At 49.6% G+C, this 13,755-nt stretch overlaps 1 protein-coding gene across 2 annotated transcripts in view; it reads left to right on the top strand.

Moving 5' to 3' along the window:
• The window catches only part of SLC4A4 (solute carrier family 4 member 4), a gene marked incomplete at its 3' end in the record, with an annotated part of 159,107 nt that overhangs the window by 99,050 nt on the left and 46,302 nt on the right, over positions 1-13,755 (top strand). For both annotated transcript variants that reach the window (XM_082482028.1, XM_082482027.1), the window contains exons 7-8: positions 3,517-3,674; positions 13,105-13,192. In XM_082482028.1, coding sequence (XP_082338154.1) covers positions 3,517-3,674; positions 13,105-13,192 — 246 coding nt within the window. The remainder of the gene's footprint in view (positions 1-3,516; positions 3,675-13,104; positions 13,193-13,755) is intronic.

Raw genomic sequence — 13,755 nt, 5'->3', positions numbered from 1 at the left:
GATGCTCAGCGGGTGAGCAGCCCACGTGCGAGGCATCGATGGCCACGCTCCATGCGCTGAGGGGTCCCGTGCCAAGGCAGGGGTGGCCGTTGATGCCGCCTGGCACGCTGCAGAGCTCCGTCCCCAAAAAATCAATCCGTTCCAAGCTCTGGCGGGATTATAACCTGCATTTCCGAGGAGGCTGGTGCTGAGAAGTTGGTGAGCTTTAGCTGAACTCCAGCTCGCGGAGCCGGAGGTTTTTGGTTGGTAACTCTTCCTTAGGCTGGGGGTGACCAAATGCCGCTACAACGCGTAAGAGCAGAGGGATTCTTCCCGAGATCGGTGCCCACACGTTCCTTGCAGGTCGTTCTGCAAAGGCTGTGGAGCATCACTGCAGCAACGCGACTAGTTAAAGGGCTTCTCTGGTTATGATTTTAGCACCATATCGTGGGGTTTTGTGAGCTTTGCGTTTCTGATGCTTCAGGTACCGACTCGTTTGATGGAGTTTCCACTTGCCGTGGGTGTTGTCTTGCCTTGGCCGAGCCTGCAGCCTCCTGTGCAGAGTGTGCCGGGGTCCCAGGCAGGAGCCGGGCGTTTGCCCGGCCAAGCGTTGCTTTTTCACCTTGTCTTGCTCCGGGCTGTCGGGCAGCTGCGCTCTTGGCTGCGCTCGGTGCTCCCGAATGAAAGCAAGAAGCTTTCCATCCTTTAAAAAAATATTTGTGATGCCGGGTGATTCAGGAAAATCAGTCTGACTTGGTCCCGTGGATTGTTTTTGAACGTCTGGTAAGGAGGTCCAGGGGCACGTAACTCCCCTGGGCGCTCTCTCATCCCTGGTGACTGCTGTTGCTCCTTCCCACTTCCCACGCCGCTTGCCTTTCCTTTATGCCTTCATTTTGGGCTGGAAACGGCAGGGTTGGGAGCTGGGCATCAGTGTCCTCTGCCGCAGGGGCAGCATCCGTGAGAGGTCTGCAGCACAGCGACGTGCCCGAGAGCCGAGGAGCAGCTGCGATAAAAGCCGTGTGGACTTAGGAATTGCTTTCGTTTCCGATAAATCTTTAGTGATGCTGATGATAACGGAGCGTTACAACGCATTGAGGGAAATTGTGATTTTCAGGTTGCCGCGTCCGCAAGCACAGCGTCGGAGGTCTGTGGCCTTTAACGTAACGTTGGCGGTTGGGTTGGAAGGACCCAATTTAGCAGAGTGCGGGGAAAGTGAATATAGTGATTTCAGCTGCGCTGCCTCCCTCCCTCCATCCCTCTCTCCCTCCCCCCCGGCTCTCAGGTGCTGCCGAGGACTCAAATCTTTCCGAAGCTTTTTCAGGGAATGGTTCAGAAATGGGTTCTAAGTGCTGACTGCACCCTTCCCATCACCTAGCTGATAAATGATTTAAGAAAGCGGCGAGCTGTGCTGCAAAACTCATTTGGAGAAAAAAAAAACAAACCACTGTGACAATAGCTCTTCAAAATGAGCCATTTTGACTTGAGCTCCTGCTGGTGGGTTCTGGTTCAGAAAGGCAGCCGCCTGCCTTTGGGCCAACACCGTGCTTCTTCAGCGACGCGTACGCTTAAGCGCAAGACCAACCTGTTCAGCGAAGTTGAACATTCATTGGGATTTTGACACGTTCCCTTTTTTTTTTTTTTGTGATCTCCACTGTCCTCCAAAACACTATTCATGGAAGAACTGGTAGCGCTTCTCCAGGCTTCCTCCGCAGAGCTCCTTGATGCTTATTTAATGTTTTCTCTGGGTGTAATCCTGACCGAAGCGTGCATGAGTCAGGTGGTTCCAGCAGTTTTCTTCCTGCCGAATCAATAATTCACGCCTTTTTCATGAGACTTTTTCCATTTTTTCTACTTCCCTGAGTCGCCTGGCAAAGCTGGTTGCGGGTTCGTAGCCCGGTTGAGCATTCACCCCCCACCGTGCCGTTGGCGTTTCTGGCAGTACATCCTTCCTCGCCATTCGCCCTCGGCCGGACAAACACAGAGCATCACCCCAAATCACCCAGGGTGTGGTGCAATACGTAGGTGTGCAGAACGGGGAAGAATAACCTTTGGGCTGTAACGATCTGTTTTTAGTGTGAAGCTACAGCTACACTTTGGGAGAAGACATATAAATGAGAGTAAGCCTGGCAGCCGGCTGATGAGAAGGATGCTGGTCAGTGGGTTTCTTCTGGCACCCTGGTTTAATGGTGATGAGCACAGAACGGGACCTCAGATACCGTTTGGATGCCTTGAGAAGGATTAGAAATCAATAAATGCAGCTTCATAGGTCATTTTAGCTCGTTATGCTGCAGTTTTGAGCCGCACTGTTCAGTAACGCGACGATGCTGTGATGCCTTTCTAGAAGCGTTGCTTATATCGTGAGGGAAGTCCCAATGGGGCTTTCCTTGCTGGTGGGTTCTGCTGCCGGAGTTGAGGCCATCCCCCAGAAGGACCCACGGTGTAGGGAGCAGAATGTCTGGCTCTGCGCGGTCTCCCTTTTGCGAGCCAGGAGATGGCTCCGTGCGCATCCCGAGGCAAGAAGTGGGGTGGAGATCTCCAGATGGAGCGCACGAAGCTCCTTTCCGCTCCGCAGTGACGGGCTGCCCTAGGTGACACAGTGTTGACTGCCACGCGTCACAGTCCCGGTGTAATGGTGTTGGAGAAGCCATACACACATACGTTTCGAGCCACAGGTAACAGTGGGCTTGCCAGGAATGAAGACTTAAACTCCATACACATCGAAAAATATGTATATTCCCATGTGCTTTTCTTACTCATCAGGCAGCAAAAATTGATAGGAAGTTCTCCTAACCCTACGTCAGGGCGAAATGCAGGCGCCCAGCTCCTGGTGACCATCCTTCAGGGTTAGCTTTCCTTAGGCTGATCGTTTCTGTAGCGGCGACCGCAGGTCGTGGAGTTGCGCTTTCACGTGTAAAAAGTTCCCGCCCTTCCCCATCGTGCGGATGGCCGGGCAGTGAGGCGGCACGGTGGTTCTTCCCGAAACCCTGCCCAGATCTACTCATCTCCCTCAGTGCTTCACACCTTTTTGTCGCCCAAATAATATAATTTCGGGTCCGTAAATAGAAAGAGCAGCTCCAAGAGGCATGACCTTGACCATAGGAAGTTCCATCAACACATGAGGTGGAACTTCTCTCCTGTGCGGGCAGCAGAGCACTGGCACAGCTGCCCAGAGAAGGGGGGGAGTCTCCCACTCTGGAGCCATTCAAACCCGCCTGGAGGTGTCCTGTGCCACTGCTGGAGGTGCCCCTGCTCTGGCTGGGGGTGGCGCTGGGGGAGCTCCAGAAGGCCCTTCCAGCCCTGACCAGTCTGGGATGCTGTGACCTTCTCAACATCGTCTTGGATCTGAGCACCGATATATCAGCGTTGTTCTTGTGGGGCTGATCTTCTTAGCCTTTGTATCTCAGTGGGCTCTGTGGGGATGATACGTACTGACCAAGGAGGAAATGGGGGTGAAAACTGGGTAAATTTTATTGCACGTCCCTGTTTGCATGCCTGACGAGACTTAATTTTCTTTTCCTTCCTCTTTGACGGATGCAGCTGAAGAATAAATTCATGAAGAAATTGCCCCGTGATGCTGAAGCCTCCAATGTGCTGGTGGGGGAGGTGGACTTCTTGGAGAGTCCTTTCATTGCCTTCGTCCGGCTGCAGCAGGCGGTCATGTTGGGTGCTCTGACTGAAGTCCCCGTACCTACCCGGTAAGAGAATTTCCACCTTTTAAAATAAAAACGCCAGGCCGGAAGACAACGTTCCCCGTTGCTTTCCATCATGTGGGGTCAGGATCATTGGTTTAAAGTAACAGAACTCACTTGCAGCTGCTTAATCATTTTCAGGTCCTGAATTTGGTTACAAGACACAAGCTGTAAAATACGCAAACACACTCACTTAACGACTGGGCAGTAAAGGGCACTGTCAATATCGAATTGAACTACTGGGGCTTTTTTTCCTGCCCCTCATGGTTCTCTCCCGACACACACTGGACGTACCTCACGTTCCCTCTGCCCATTTTTGCAGTATATATTTTTCCCCTTAAAATCTCACGTCAGGTGAAGGATTCCATTCCGGCCCCGCTGGGGTGAAAAAAAAAAAAAAAAAGTCAGGTAAACTGAAGGATACGTTTCCATCGGGGGCGGTCACACTGTATGTTGCTTTGTAACACGTAACGGTTCAGAGAAAAATGTCATCTAAATATTTAATTTATTGCGACTCGTGTTGTAAATTAGTCTTGAGTCTCACAAATACCTTACGTGCTTAAATATTTGATTTCACTGCTTGAATAGGCATAACTGTCTGCACAGTGAGTGCGTGTATCTGCCAGAATGGCAAAACTAAAGTCCTGTTTGAATTCTTAGCAGTATTACCCTTCGCTATACAATTCCGTATTGTTTATCCTGTAGCGTAGCAGGGAAGAATTATCCCTATAAGCGTCCCCAACATCTGCTGTGCGTGAGCATCGCGCGGTAGTATACCGCCAAGGGAAGAACTGTAAAAATGACGAGTATTAAAAGGTACTGAAGTGCACCCAGAACGGAGCGGAGCAGAGTTTCGAGGAGAAGGGCCGGAGAGGCTGGAGGTGGGCGACCTGCAGCGGGTCCGCCGCGTACCCCCTCCGCTCCGCGCCTGCGCTCCGGCGCGCGTTTGCTCTCAGCTTCCGAAAGGTTTACTTTGCATTTTCCTTCTAATTTATGGAGTTCAAATTGCCCCTTTCACATCATTAACGTGCAAACACGTATTTTATGCGAAGGGTTTCGAGGGCTTTCAGTACAGAGCGAAAGGTGTAGTTTGGATAATGCCGAGAGGGTTTGAGGCTGCATCAAGTAATATTTCGTGAGAAGAGACGTCGTACCGCGACAAAAGCACACGACTCCTGCATTGCTGATACCGCAATGAATCGCAGCCATTATGCGGCATTCAAGTTATATGGTTATTATAATCCACCCCTTATTTCCATGTGCGAAAGGAAGGAAAAAGAAGAGCTAGTTTTGCTGATCGTTTAATTGCCTTCTGGTAAGGCAGCAGTGTTTGTGTTTCTTGGAGTTTTAAGCAGCTCCGTGCAACAGCCGCGTCAACAACTGTTTGCACGCACCGGGCGTTCTGGTAGGAGTACGGGGGCATAAAAGCAGTTTGATTTTATAAAGGGTTATTCTTCATTCCTCAGCGTTACTGAGCTCTGTATACTTCAGTATTTCGGTTTCCAAGTCTAATCCCACCTACTCCTTTTTTTTTTTTTTTTTAAACCCATCTCCGAATGCTTTTCAGCAGACGTAAAATTAGGTATTGTTTGTTTTGGTAGTGGGAGCCAGGAAGTTAGACCTAGGATTGCTGAACGACCTCATTACTCAATAGCATTATTAATCAAGACAATATGTCCTTCCATGCCAACGTTTTTTTCCAGGAAATAGTATTATCCCTTTGCTGTCCTCCCAACCAAATTCTAACCCTAATCAAAGCAGAGAGGCTCATTAGATGGCTTTCCTGAGTAATGACGAGCCGTTTGCGATGGCTGCATCCTGTGAAATCCAATCAAGGAAATCCCATCAGGGCCCAGACGAGCTCTGATGGAGCGTCTCCTCGGGCAGCGCCCAGTCTCGGCGGGCGTCCCTCTCGTGGACGTGGGCTTTAACAGCCCACAGGCTCCGCAAGATGCCGGAGCTGGAGCCACCGGCGTGCCCCCCGTCCTTCCCTCCCTCCGCGCTGCTCCTTTCGTTGTGTTAAATTATCAAGTTCCTGGTAAAATTGTCAAAACCGCGCCATCAAAGCTCGGCAGCGCAACCCCCCCCCCCCCCCCGGGGGCTTCTGAATAAGCACGAGGCAACGTTTCGGCGCTGAGTATGGTGGTCCGGGTCTATCGAGTAACCGCAGCAGGACCTGCGTCTCTGCATCTCTCTCTTCAGAAAGCAGCGGGTTGTTCTCCTGTGGGGCAGGCGGGGGGTTAAACCACCCGGGTTTCGGCGCGGGGCTGTGGGCATGCTGGTCTGTAACGCGGAGGCGAATCCCAGAGCGGTCAGGGTGGGAAGGGCCCTCTGGAGCTCCCCCAGTGCCACCCCCGCCAGAGCAGGGGCACCTCCAGCAGTGGCACAGGACACGTCCAGGCGGGTTTGGAATGGCTCCAGAGGGGGAGACTCCCCCTCTCTCTGGGCAGCTGTGCCACTGCTCTGCTGCCCCCACAGGAGAGAAGTCCCTCCTCAGGTTGAGATGGAACTTCCTATGGTCACGTTTGTGCCCGTTCCCTCTTGTCCCGTCACTGGGCACCACTGCAAAAGCCTGTTCCCACCCCCCGGTCCCCTCCCTTGAAGGATTGATAAGCGTTGGTAAGATCCCCCCTCAGCCTTCTCTTCTCCAGCCTGAACAGCCCCACGGCCCTCAGCCTCTCCTCAGCAGAGAGATGCTCCAGTCCCCTCATCATCTCCGCAGCCCTTTTCTGGACCCTCTCCAGCAGTCCCCTGTCCTTCTTGACCCGGGGAGCCCCGAACTGGACACAGTGCTCCAGATGTGGCCTCCCGGGGGCAGAGCAGAGAGGGAGGATGACCTCCCTCCACCTGCTGGCACCATTCTGCTTGATGCCCCCCAGGATGCCGTTGGCCTTCTTGGGCACCAGGGCACATTGCTGGCTCGTGGGCATCCTGTTGGCCACCAGGAGTCCCAGGTCCCTTTCCACAGAGCCGCTCTCCAGCAGGTCAGCCCCCAACCTGTACCGGTGCAGGGGGTTATTCCTCCCCAGGTGCAGCACCCCACACTTGCCCGAGTTAAATTTCATTAGGTTCCGAGGTGGTGGCCTTCACATGGCCATTTATTCCAGGGGGGACACGCACAGCTGGAGGTGCCTTTGCACAGCAGCCCAGGTCGCGTTTCTGCGTTAGGTGAAAATTTCACGCTCTTCAGCGACGACAGATATACTGAAGGCATCCCAGGAGCCAGCGAAGCGCCTTGCCCTAAGGAGGCGGTGCTCGCAGGGCTGGTGGGGTTGAGTAAGGCATCACCTCCGTCTCGTGATGGAGGAGCAAACGTGACACCAAGCCCTGGAGAGGTGAAAGGCTCCTGGTATCTATAGTCCCTGCCCTGTTTTGGTTGATTCATGTTGACCTAGTACTGGAGGAAGAAAAAGGATTATTGTGTGCATCAGGTAGACAGTATTCAACATGTAGACCTCCAGTTAAACGGGTTACTTATTTCTGCTGATATTTTTTTTTTTCCCTCCCTCCACACATTCTTTGGCTTGGGTTCTTCTTGGAAGTTACAGAATTTTGGATGCTTTGTAGAAGTAAGATTTCCTGTGCAGAAACGACTCTTCCTTGGATACATAAATCTTCTATATATTTTTTCCGTCACGCTTCCTTGCTAAGTATTTTAAGTATTTCCTTTACTTAAAAGTAAATTTTTACTTAAAAGAAAGCAGCAAAATCCGATGAACTTTCCTGGAAAAGTTTCCCAGCAGGGTGTTTTCATACAGCCCGAGGACTGAAAATCAGGGATCTGAAATGGGTATAGAGAGACTCCAGCCCTAAACTGTGTTGCGTTTTCTTTTTACCGATCAGATAGAAAAAACTTTTAAGGACTTTGGTTTTCTCGTGTTGAATTTAATTCCACAGTGCTACGAACTCCTCGTTTTGGCAAGCACGTGGCTACTGTGCTTGCACCGTGGCTCGGGTATGGCTGCTTCTCCTCCGGACAGTGCAATAGATGCGCAGCTTTTTATTTTCGCAGAAGAAATGTGCAATTGTGCGTTCAGGTCTGCTGCGTTAATGTAATGTTGACGGGGAAAAAAAGATGAAGAATGAGCAAGGGAAAGATTTTGTTTGGAGATAAGCTGTACAGACTTGCACCGTCTAATATGTAGTGCTGGGAAGTTGCCTGTGTCTACAAGTCTCAAATGAAATGAAGCAACTTGCCCAAAGGTCACTTAGGAAGCATGTGGCAGAACCAGGAGTCAGATTGTCCTCCCTTGCCTCCCAACTTCAGCTTTTAACTGCAAAGGCACCTTTTTGTCTTTGTAGGTGAGGATGAAACGTGTCTTGCTCATTAATTACAGCGCTGAAATGGTTTTCAGGGCTGTCCCCTTTAGCAGCCTTCCCAGCAGAAGGACTTGCTCTGGGAAGTCGGAGCTCTGTCTGTCTGCCTTTGTGTGTTGGACACCATGTGAGAAGCTTGCAAAGCTGGTACGTTGCCCAAAACTCAAAGGATCACCTGTGAAAGAGAAGACAGACCAAACACTTCACCATCTCCTTTCGTTCCTGCAATCTCAAGTTGTGCTCCTTTCACCAGCCGTCCAAGCCGTAGGTTCTGCTGGAAAAGGACATCAAGAGGTTGTTCTTTCAGCCCTTGAGGCCATCAACGTGTATCTCTATTGGGAACGCTGGATGCCTTGCAGGCATCTCATATGGTGTCCAGCAACAGGACTGCTTCCCCCCACTCCTCTCAAAAGTAAAAACATTTTCTCCAGGACCTTACTGAGTTTCCGTTGCGTAGGTGCCTTTAACCCTTTATGGAGTTGCTGCTCTTGCAGATTTGCTCTCTCCAGATTTGAGAGAGAGGCATGGGTGAGCAAGCTGAACTTGAATCTTCTTTTAGTTGCTCTTCCTCTTTTTTTAAAATTTTTTTTATTTTTATTTTGGAGGCTGGGGGCGGGACACAGGACGACCTCGTCTCCTGCGTGGTCAGCTTGCAAAGAGACCGTGGTGAGGCTTGGTCCCGGGACAGTTTTCACCACGACCCTTAACCCATATGGGAACTTGATAGTCAGGAGCATGAAGGATTCCTTGTAGGATGTCCCAAATGGATTCCAAAATATTAGTGCTGCACCGACTTTGGAGCCCATCTGTGTCCTATTTGCTCCCCACCTCCCAAGTGTGCTCCTCGTGTGTTTTCATGGCGATTTCTAGCCAAATTTCTCAGAATCGCAGCACGTGAAACCTTGTTGCCTCCTTGGGCAAACTAGATTGAAATTCTGCCCCGTGGTCTCTGGTGTCACCTCCCGCCAAGGTGCACGAGGGTTGTGTCCGCTCATAGCAGGTCATTAGGTCCATAACCCCAAGTTAGTGGGGCTTGTACGCGGTATTGCCCATGGTGCTACCTTTAGATCTTCTATGTGCGTTGGCTGGATTTACAATGCGTTGGTCAGGGCCCATTTGTCCTTTTCGAATTGGAATAACTCATCTGTGAGAATTAATTTATTCTTGTTGGGTTTGGCGGCACAGTCCGTATGATTAAAAGGTGAATCATACCTAGTCGGCGGTCATCATCTGCTGAAGAAGGGTAAAGCGTGCTAAAACGACAGGAGAAATAGTGCTTTAGGTAAAACAGAATAATAAATTACTGAGTTTAGTGGGTCATTATCAGCTTGGAAGCAAAGGATTCCATGTAGAAGACCAGGGCATTTGGGAGAAACACTGAGTTTTCTTAATACTTCAGAGAGCCTTTGAGCTAAGTGGTGGGAGGTGAAGCCTCACATTGTCCACGTTGGAGCATCCTTAGCAATGTTAAGCATCTGAAACGGACACTTGCTGACTCAGCATGTGTTGTGTGCAGCAGAGGGGAGTTCTGCTGCTTGTTTTCGAGAACATCTTAGTAAAGGCAAGAGCATTCAGGTACCTCTGTTCTGCATCGGGAGCGAGCCAGCTGATGTAATTATTTCAGAAGATGGTTAGAAAATGTCTCGTCCCTCTGGAAAACCAGGAGAATGCCAGGAGCAACTTCTGAAGTTATGAACTTTAAAAAAAAAACAAACAGTACAGTTGGATAATTTGCATCCTAGAGTTTTAGAAGAGTTGGCTGAGGAGCAGTTTGTCTTTAACGGTGTTTTGTAATAACTCGTGAAACACCGGGAAAGTTCCAGGAGGTAGGAGGAGAGTAGAGGACATGACCTAGGCGTGTACGGCTGGCTTACCTCCGGGTGAACCTGAAGTAAAAACACTTGAAAGCCTCATGAAGAACGTGATTAGGAAGTGTTACTGTTAGAAATGCCCATTAATAGGTATTTATGGGTCCTGTCCTACTAACTTGATGCCTTTTTTTTTATATGACTCTGGCTTTTTTTAAATAGAAAGCACTTGTTTGGATATAATATACCTTATAAGACATTTGACTTAGTACCTTATGATATGTTGATTTAGGAAGTTAAAATAATACTCAATACAGTACTTGTAAGGGGAGAAGTACTTCTGGTGAGGTGTCGCACCTCTCAACCCTGTTGAGTTTCACGTTTTATCAGCAGCTTTTGGGAAAAGGAATAGTTAACATAGCGAAGGTTAACAAATAACGAAGAGGGTGTCTCGGTGGCCCAGAGCAATCCGGTCATCAGTGCTTTAACTTGGCCTCAAGTCAACTTCTCCCTCCAGGGACAGAGGGCGCGGGTGGAAGAGCTGTGCTCCGAGTCCCCCTCTTCCCTGGGTGACGGTGTAGGTGAAGGGCTGGGGCCACCCCTGGGTATGGCAGCCTGTTCCATCAGGGCTGGGACCGCTGAAACCTGGTTTCCTAGAAGTGTGTCCCACGTCCCTCCCCTCCACCACGGCAATAATCCCAGCTCTCCCCGTCACCCTGCCATATTTCCTAGGGCTTCCCGGGCTTTGTCCATACCTGAAGTCCTGTCTCCTGACTCAGTGCTCCTACCTTCATTCTCTCAGGAAAGCAGGCTCACGTAAAGCTCCTGAGTAGCCATAGATTATTTCATCTATGTATTTGCACTGACAAAACTGCCGGACCTTGGGCGATTTCCCTGAGGAAGACGCTGATACATCAGGGAAGGTTCACAGAAGAGCCGTCAAAGTGACTAAAGAGAGGAGAAAAGCCTCAAATGGCTCAGCCTAACTGACGGATGGCTACGGGTGACTGGATCGATAGGGGAGGATATTTAAAGGAATGGAATTATTGAGCGTTCTTCAATCTACCCGTGAGAGACGATCCAAATTTATGGCTGGAAGTTGAAGCTAACGCAAATTCACACTGCAAGTAATGCAAAAGGTTTTAGATGAGACAACTTACCCAAGGTTATAGCGTGTTTATTTTCCATTACTGGTTGAAAGTTGGACTGTAATTGGAAAAAGGCTTAATTCAGGAAGCTTTAAAGTTGTTTTGAGCAGCTATTAGTGTTTCTGTTCGAGCTTGCTGAAAATTGCTAAATTAGGTGAAATGGAGAAGTTGGTCTCCTGCCATGTGACTTCTTTTGTTGCTAATTGCGAGGATGAGCTGATGTGTGAGAGAGAGTGAGCGACTTTTACCTCAAGGTCATTAGTTAGAGTCCGGGTCAGGCTGAACGCCTGTAATGACGCCGTCTGACCGGCACGATGGTCTCCGTTGAAATCCCACACGCCATGGAACGTTGGCCACTGCGTGAGATGGCCAACAGAAGTCACAGGGCTTTCTCAACAAGCCAGTGGGCAAGGCGAAGAGGTGTGCATGAAGACAGATGGATTTTCATGCCGTAGCCGTGAACCAAATCTTTTTTTCTGGGCCAGATCCGAACAGGGGGTTCATAGGAAGCTTGTGTTTTTGCAGCCAAGGCCGTAGATGCGGTGTGAGTAAGTCGCTGCCAGCTTGCCACCCGTCTACAGCACGAAATCGACTTTAAAGTGAGAGTATTTCTACAGGAGGTAATGGCTTTTACCGTTTGAGCGTTGATACCTCGGCCTTGCATATGAAACTTAGTTTGGGAACTGGGAGTATCTGAGATAAGGTTTAGGTCTTTCCTGAATTAAGTTTTATTTGAATGGTGGTGGTTTTTTGATTTATTTTTCCTTCCAGGCCAGGAGGATCTAGGTACCTTTGAAGATCCAACCTTGAGGCCGTACTTAAAACTTTTTCTAATGAGTGTCAATTAAGAGGTTGGAAAACCCAGCCACCTTTTCCCAGCATTCCCGTTATTCCGGCACAACCGCTAGGCAGTTTGATTAGCAGAAGCCTCCGTTTTCCATGCATGGCCTTTTCCATTAAGGAGTCTCGTTAGAACATAACGTCATGTAGGCTCCTTCGTAGCATGTTAGCACTGACAAAAGCAAGGACGGGAGGTGAGGAAAAGAGCGGTAATTTCCTATCTCCAAAGGTTTCGTATCGTGGTGTTTTCCAAACTCGTTTGCAGCGATTTGCATATAGTTGCTGCCCAAAGAGATCATATAAGAAATTAACTCCTAATACCTTGTAGATGTAGTCACCTTTGCTGATGGTGCCTTCCATAGGAATAGGTTAACACCTTAATTGCCTCCTTAAGAATTAAGCTGTGACTACGAAGCCATCGGATGGGCTTACAGGTCTCTGCTATGTGTTGTATACCCGGAGCGGAAATTCCGGGCGTACAAATTGGGCTTCATTATTTATAGCTAAAGCCCTATTTAAGAGTAACGGTTTCCCTTCGCGTGTGGGTGCTGAACCCTAACGGAGATCTCAGCGTTAATAAGCACGCGGAGTGCTCTCCGATGGCGCGGGGGAGCGATGTAGTTTGCAGTGAGCGACGGGGATGGTTAATAGCATCTTCCCTCTGTGCCCGGTGCTGTGCTGTCTATGGTGTCTGTGGTCCCAGAACAGAAGGTGCCCAGGTGTGTCATTGCCCTGGGAGCTGTGCCGAGCGAGCAATCCTAAAATCTCCTTCTGTCCCCTCCTGCTCCCGTCACGTAAATGGCACTGCGGTAGCACTAGGGACGTGTTTAACACAGATAATCTTATAGAAGGACTGAACAGCTACAAGGAGCCAGTAACATATGATCAAGTAGGTCACTGTGGAGGTGGGTGGGCTTTCTGTGGCGCACAGGGCACGGATTCTCAACCCCTCTGGGCTGGAGCTGCGTCCATCCGGCATGATTCCCTTCCAGTTGCTGGACACTGGAAGAATGTCCTTCCTTCAGCTCATCCTGAAGTCCAGGCTGCTGGATGGTAGCAACTTCTGCCTAGGGCTCTGATAGCATTTGGCCGTAGTGGTCTCAAGGCTACTTTTAATGCTTTTGGGGAGAAAAACTCAGAATAGTGTCTTACTCGGCAAAGTGAGCATGATGGGCTGCGGGGCGTAACCTCTACTCCCAAGTTAGCTGGAGGCCAGAGGCAGCCTCTGGATCTCTAACAATTTAAAGTTGAATTTCTGTCTAGATATTGTGTAAGCGATCCATTTTGCTGTCCTAAATGGGAACCATCTGCTTGTTTTGTCAGATTTCTCTTCATTCTGCTGGGACCGAAGGGCAAAGCAAAGTCCTATCATGAGATCGGCCGAGCCATCGCCACTCTGATGTCGGATGAGGTGGGTGTGTTGACATCTCCTGTGTGAAATGGGTTCTCCCAAGTTTTGCTTCATTAGCTAATAAGGATGTCCTTTCCTCCAGCGTGGTCGACTGGAATGGGCACATGGGTGGGATGCACTTAAAGCCAAGATATCCAAATATCACCTCCTAGTCCCCTCTGTTCACATTATTATTTCATCTGACTTCATGTTTTTATAAAAGCGTGACTATACGTAGGAATTTTTTGTCCATCGTGTGCATTTTCCTGCTAGCAATCACGCTTTCGGCTAGACTATGAATTAACCTCTGAATTCATCTTGTCGCGGTGTGTGCCGTGTGTCACATTCCACGATCACGGATTACTGCAGAAGAGGTTGCACCCAGGACAGACTGTTGGGTGTTGCTCTGTACCCCAGAGGCACCGTTTATATATTATCCATGAGTAGCTAGCAATTACTCGCTAATCATACACCTCGTTGAGATGACGGGGCTTTCAGCATTCATTTACGGCTTCTTTCTTCCAGTGTCCCTTGGGCTCTGCGCATCGGGGCTGATTTACATTATGTTTCTTCCTTTCTTTCTC

The sequence above is a fragment of the Vanellus vanellus genome, assembly GCF_965231255.1.
Source record: "Vanellus vanellus genome assembly, chromosome: 4".
Lineage (NCBI taxonomy): Eukaryota > Metazoa > Chordata > Aves > Charadriiformes > Charadriidae > Vanellus > Vanellus vanellus.
The sequence above is the reverse complement of the archived record's forward strand: the minus strand, read 5'-3'. Positions and strand labels throughout refer to the sequence as shown.